At 48.1% G+C, this 6942-nt stretch overlaps 1 protein-coding gene across 1 annotated transcript in view; it reads left to right on the forward strand.

Annotated features, from left to right (window-relative positions):
• Positions 1 to 2453, forward strand: part of FA2H (fatty acid 2-hydroxylase) — a 46827-nt gene extending 44374 nt beyond the window's left edge. Inside the window, exon 7 of the mRNA XM_070398388.1 lies at positions 969 to 2453. Within this exon, the coding sequence (XP_070254489.1) occupies positions 969 to 1048 (80 nt within the window). The 3' untranslated portion in view covers positions 1049 to 2453. The remainder of the gene's footprint in view (positions 1 to 968) is intronic.
• Positions 2454 to 6942: the final 4489 nt, after the last annotated feature.

The raw sequence follows: 6942 nt of genomic DNA on the forward strand, positions 1-6942 counted from the left end.
CTTATGTTAAGTCTTCTATGTCCAGTGCGTATCGTGCACTTACAACACATCTCAATTCAGGTGCTAAATTTTCATTGGAAATATTTAATCTGTGTTTAAAGTTCATAAAATTTACAGTAAAAATTTTTTAAAAAGTAGATTCACATACCCAAATTGCTCCGATATGCTTGAAAGATTTCCAGTAATGGAACTGAGTATACATTTTTGTTTTTGTTTTTTTTTAATACATTTTTATTGATTTCAGAGAGGAAGGAGAGGGAGAGAAACATCGATGATGAGAGAGAACCATTCATTGGCTGCCTCCTGCACGCCCCCTACTGGGGATCGAGCCTGCAACCCAGGCATGTGCCCTTGACCAGAATCGAACCCGGGACCCTTCAGTCTGCAGGCCAATGCTCTATCCACTGAGAAAAACTGGCTAGGGCGAGTATACCTTTTTAAATTGAAATGTAAGTTAATTAAAATTAAGTGAAATTGGAAATCTAGTCCCTTTGTAGCTCTAGCCACAGTTCCAGTGCTGAGCAGTCACGTGGGCTAGTGGCCACCATGTTGGTTGGCAGAGCACTAGGTCAAGTGGTCCAGGCAGACGTCACTGCGGAGATGTCGTTAGAGCTGAGACCTAAATCAAAAGGAGCCAGCACCCAACATCTGGGGAAAGAGCATCTCAGGAGCAACAGGTGCAAAGCCCTGAAGCAGGAACGGACTTGGCATCTTCACAGAGAAGGAGGAGGCTGAGGCAGGCAGGGGCCAGGCTCTCCCAGGGAGTCCTGGAGAGAAAGGATTTGGGGTGAGTCTACAGGCATCCTTGGGAAACTGGTACCCTGCTCTGACTTCCGCCAGGATGGCCCTGAGAGTTGGGAAGGCCAGCGGGGGCAGATGTGAAAATCTTCCCTGGCTCCCTTTCCAAGCAGATTTCTGCCCCTCCTTGGACAGTGCCTCACCTTCTCCCTATTCGTCTCCCTCTCTAGGATTTGGCATCAGCACTAAATTTTGGGATTACATTTTCCACACCCTTATGCCGGAAGAACCCCACCTGAAGATCCAGTGACAATTCCCTGCCCTACTGTGGCCCCTGTCCCACCCCCGCCCCATCCAGACCCTGCGAGAAGGTTTGCCTGGCCAGGCAGGATGGGCTTTGTCCAGCTCTTGGGCTTGGTGAAGGGTGCTGGGGAGACCCTAAAGACTGAGACTTCCCTCCCGACCTACCACAGGAGGGTCACGTCCACTTGGTGGCCACGTAGCCCTCGGGGACTAGCTCTTTCCTGCAGCATCCCAGCCTTCCCACCGGCACCTCTGCCCAGAATCAGCCCACAGGACTGCTTGAGGACCCGGCCAAGGGGAATGACAGCAACGGACCCCTGTGGCTTCCGGGCAGGTCTGTGATCCACCTGTGTCTTAGCACCTCGGGCTCCCTGGGAGCCACCCCCACAGCAAAGAGTGGGGTCTGCAGGGCCTCTGCCCTAGTGTCCCCACCTTCCCTTCCTGGGGGCGGTTTGATGGCTCTGGCTTTCTCCCGATGAGTGGAGAACACTGAGGTGGATGAAGGGCTCTCACAGGAAGAGACAGCATGATGCCTCCCACAGGCCATCCCGGATCCCAGGGCAGTGCCTCCGTCCACTGCCAATCACAGATGCCAGCTGTACCGCCAGGTGCCTCAGGCTGAGACACAGGCCCGGCCCTCACCTGCCTGTGCAGACGGGGCCGAGGCTAGCTGGCATTGGCCTCAAGGCTGGCGGGAGCCCGGGCCCCTTTCTTTAGGAACCACCAGCTGCTCTAGCTATCTCCCTGCCTTCAGAATCACAAAGCTTTGCTCCAAGGTCGGCTAAAGAGGCCTCTCTATGGGGGGGAGCCCCACCCCATTCCCAGCCATTCTTGACCTCCACCTGGCACAGGTGGGCCCCTGCCCCCCACTCAGGACCCTTCCAGCCAGTGCCTCCTTAGGCCCAGAAGGAGCCTTTATTCGGTGCCTTATCTCCCTCCCCATTGGCTTCCCCATCCAGCAGATGAGGTTCCAGCCCCTTTTCCTCATAACCAAAACCCTCGCTGCTCGTGAGAGGGTCTTATTTATAAACTATATAAATGCTCAAGTAGCTGCTCAGATCGCCCTTTCTAATTCTATGTGTTGAGCTTATGTAAACCTTTGGTCCTATTTTTGTTCCCTTCTTACCCACAAACCATTACTACTTGAAACGTTTAAAACACTCGATGAGCATAAAGGCTAAAGAGAAGCAGTTTGACCGCTCCTGTGATTTGTACTGTTTACTGCGGAGTTATTTAAAGATTTTGGAATAAATATACAAACTACAGTTGTGAAATAAAGGTGTAAATAAATTGTATATTTTGAAAAATAAAGACATTTAAAAAGAAACCAACAAAGAGCGGTTGCTGCTACTTGGTGTTCATTCGCCAGACTTCATCACGGAAGGTGGGGGGTGGGTACGGTCCGTCCAGCAGGGAAGGGTGTTTATCCCTGACTGGGTTGTGCAGACTTGCTTGGCCATGGTGACAATAAAAAGCTGAGCAACTCTTATTTTCTGACTTGGTTTTATTGCTGTTTTAAAATGATCTGCAGACAGCCTTCCCCCTTACTGCCTGCCCATGGGGTGGGCATTTGGGACGTGTGGGAGTGTCACCCCCATCAACCGCCTTGGCACAGCACTGGGGAGACGTCCCTCTGGAACTTATCAGACCCCAGCTGAGATTCCAGTTGACTTTCCTAAAACAAAGGAGGAAAACTCTAGCAACCAGCGCCCACGGTGGGAACTAGAGCATCAGGCCGGCTCAGTCTGGGTGAAACAGATTCTCAGGATGTCTTCCCAGCTGCACATCAGAGCCACCTGAGGAATCTGTTAGCCTACAGGTCCAAGGTTGCCACACCCAGAGTCTGATTCAGCGGGCCCGGTGGAGGTGGGCTCTGGATTTTCCTCCCCAAGGATGGGAAGCAGAAGTGGGAGCAGAGGCAGAGGCAGATGCAGATGTGAACTGATGTTGGCAAGGTTCTGGCAACATGGAGGGAGCCCCCGGCCTCGCTGCCTCTCCCTGCTCTGGCCTCACCGCCTCTCCCTGCTCCAGCAGCCATGTGGTGGCTTTGTCCCTGCAACTCCCAGCCTGGAGATAAAGGCCACCGGTCTGAGCCAGCCATCGCTCAAGCTCCTGGAATCTATGCCTGGAATCTATGCCTGGAACCAGGCTGCTCAAGGAGCAGAAGTCACAACCTCCATTTCCAGGCACTGGAAACCTGACTGTGGAGCATCACACCCAGGGGGAAGGAAGGAGGAAAAGGGAGGAGCAAAGGAAGAGATCGGTGAGTTGTAAATATGCAACTCCACCAGAGAAGAGTCTACGTTGAGCAAAAATTTAATTGGGGGAAAAAACTTATTGAAAAAAAACTAGTAACAAATGGCAAAAATCTAAGCGAGCTTGTAACATGGCAATGAGAAGATTTGGGAGGGGGGAATAGTATGAAACCTCCTACACACACACACACACACACACAGCTAAGCCAACCTAAATGAAAAGATCCACTCAGTGCACACTGGATGGATTCCCCCAGAGCTTCCTGTTGAGCCCACAGTAATTCTCCAGGGGGTTCCACAGGCCTGTGGAAGAGAGTAAACTCCACCTTACAGGAGAGAGGAATATAGGAAGTGCCACAGAGCCCTTCATCTCAAGCCAGTTGGCAACCGTAGTGCGGTCCATACTCTGTGACCATCTGGTAGAGCTGGAGAATTTTATCAACAAGTGCAAGAGACATAAGAATCAAAGATTAGATGCTAAAGCAAGCATGGGATATTATCAAAATGCCAGCGCATCTAGCATGATGGGAAAGCCTGAAACTTAGGGCACAGGATTGTTTATTTCTGTGGTGGGAGAAGACACAAAAACCATCAGGAAAGTTGAACGCTCCCTCAGGTAAAGGCCATTTGAATTCTGATCGGTGTAAAGTGACTCTCAATGATCCTCAGCAATGTACCTTACCTGACTCCCCAGCAACCACCAGCTGCCCTGGCAGAGGACAGGCCCATCGCCGTTGCACACGTTTCTTTCTGGCGTTGTACTTCCAGACATGCTTGCTGTCTTTGAGCATTTCCTGGCTGACCTGAAGAACTGCCCTCTTTACTGGACTTCGTTCCGCTTCTCCATTGGCTCTGGCCTCCGATCCCTGCCTTTGAACTTTGTACGATTTCTTATTGCGCCAGCACAATGCCCAACTTGTAACAGGTGCCAATAAATATTAGTCTTGCCTCTATCAGATCTCTGGCAGTTTACCATTATTCGGTCTTTGCTTCTCCACCTGTTCCCTGGCCTCTGCTGCCCTCTGGTGATAGCAGGAGGCTCTGCCTTCTTGTGACTGCCCTCATAGTGACTGTTTTGGGATCAGATGGCTGTGATTGTAAAATTCCAGCACTTTTCCACCTGACCCGTCTCTTGACTTACTGTTTTGTCTCATCTACAGTTTAGGCTTCTGAGAGGAAGCTGAGACTGGGTATATGAACTTTCCAGTTCTAACTTTCTATAACAATATGGTGGCTGCAAAAGATTGACTGGATCTTCTTTACAGTGAGGTGATAACAGCACCATGAGTAAAACTGATCTATTAGAGATGCTATAGGATGGATGTGAGATTTGGAAAATGCTAGGACTGTCATCTTCACTCCATCTCAGACACCTTGTAAGCTGGTACTGGGGGAAAAAAGAAGAAATGGTAAGAAAAAGAAGAAAAGAATCTTATTTTGGCAAAAGTATAAAGTGGGGATCATGTCTTCATTCAGGTTCCCTAAAAAGCAAAACCTAGAATGGGAACGTGGATGCAGGTAGTTTATTTGGGAGGCAATTGCAGAAATAAGGAGTGTGTGATTGGGAAGGATTAGAAAGGAAAGCAGGGCAGCCATGTAAGAATGAGGATGTCAGTTTCCCCTACGGACTCTGCAGGGGCATCCTGAGAAGCAGACAGAGACCTGCCAGAATGGTCCACCCAAAAGACAAGAGCCTGGAACATCTGTCCACCAGCTTCCTCTCGTGTGAGTTGAGGGTTGTCTTCATGGGTGTCAACTTACGGGCTGCCCTGGCTTTGACAAAGGTCTTGGAGCAAGAGCAGAAAGATGGCTGTGTGCACCTGAAGTGGACGCAGTCAGCACAAGCTGCACGTGAGCTTGCTAGGAACCACGCACCAGAACTATGGCTGAAATTAAAGCAGAACCTTCCACCACACCTGAGGTGAAGACCAGAGCTGGACAGAAGGGATATGACAAGGATCATCAGATGTGTCTGCTACACAGCCCACAGTTCTATATCCTCAAGGTAATACCAAACCAGAAATAACCCACCTTCCAGGGCACTGCAAGTAAGATTGCCTGCAGGGAGCAGAGAAAGGCTCTTTTGAGGACATAGAACCACCATAGCCCTCATGGAGGTCTAAGGCCTGAGTTCATGCAAACTGGTTAGTCTGAAACACCTTGAGTTAAAAATTTGCTGTAGCCTTGCTGGCATGCCCCAGTGACCGGCTGCTCCCTGCACGCCCCACATTGGGGATCGAGCCCACAACCCAGGAATGTGCCCTTGACTGGAATCGAACTTGGGATCCTTCAGTCCACAGGTGTCGGCTGAGCCAAACACATCTGATGATCCTTGTCATATCCCTTCTGTCCAGCTAGGGATATATATATAAAATATATATATATATTTTTTAACTTGGTGTAAGATGTTCCTGGCTGGTAACGTCACAAGGCTCTCAGAAGAAGCATTTACAAATGTCTGTGGAGAAATGCAACTTCAATCCAGCCCTCAAAATATTCCCATGGATAAGATTCCAAGGGCTATATGCTTACAATAAAAATAAAACAAAAAATAAAATAAAACAAGACACAAGGAAAGAAGGCACCATGAGTAAAAGCTGATGGAAACAACATGCAACAGAAAAGCACCCACAAAGACATCAGATATTGAAATGATGAGATGTGCTAGGTATCTCCCATTTGCCCTCCAGATTCATCCTCCATCTTCCCCCATCCCACTCAGTGCTCTGCGAGGCTGATCTGTGTTCTTTGGCTCATTGGCAGCCGGTTCTACACATACAGGCACTGGCAAGAGGTTGGCGGGATGGAGGAGCGTGAGGTGGGTCCAGGTGTTTATTCCCAGAGCTCTTTGATTTCTTTCAGCAATGTTTTCTGTGCAGGTCTTTTCACCTACTTATATTAATTCCTGAGTGTTTTTTATTCTTTTGGCTGCTATTGTAAATGGAATTGTTTTCTTAATTTCTTTTTTGTATTTTTCATTGCTGGTGTATAGAAACATTACTCATTTTTGTATGTTAATCGTGTATCTTGCAGCTCTGCTGAATTCATTTATTAACTACAATAAAAACTTTTGTGGTTTATTGCATTTTCTTCATACAAAATTATGGCATTCGCTAACAGATATTTTAATTTCTTATCCAACTTGGATGTCTTTTTTTTTTCTTGACTAATTAATTGCTCTGGCTGGAAGTTTCAGTAAATGTTGAATACCTATAAACAGACACAACTTTACTCCTCCCTTTCCCACTTGGATACCTCTCCTTTCCCATTTTGATACCTTTTCCTTTTGGATATCTTGCCTAATTGCTCTGGCTAGGACTCCCATACTATGTTGAACAGAAGTTGGGAGGGTGGGCATCCTTGCCTTATTCTTGATCTTGGAGGAAGAGTTTTCAGTTTTTCATCATTGAGTATGACATTAGCTGTGGCCTTGTCATATAGGTTCTTTATTATGTTTAGACAGTTTCCTCCTGCTCCTAGTTTGTTGAGAGTTTTGTCACGAAGGAGTGTTAAATCTTGTGAAGTGCTCTTTCTGCATTCTGTGTCCTAGTTACAGTACATCTCTGGGCCACTATATTCTTTCCTGAATCCCCAGCCCCAAGCCAAGTGCCTGTCACCAGTGAGAACAGCAGACCCTCCAATAACA

The sequence above is a fragment of the Myotis yumanensis genome, unplaced genomic scaffold (assembly GCF_028538775.1).
Source record: "Myotis yumanensis isolate MYYU_CA2020_CCGP unplaced genomic scaffold, mMyoYum1.0.hap1 SCAF_18, whole genome shotgun sequence".
NCBI classification, from domain to species: domain Eukaryota; kingdom Metazoa; phylum Chordata; class Mammalia; order Chiroptera; family Vespertilionidae; genus Myotis; species Myotis yumanensis.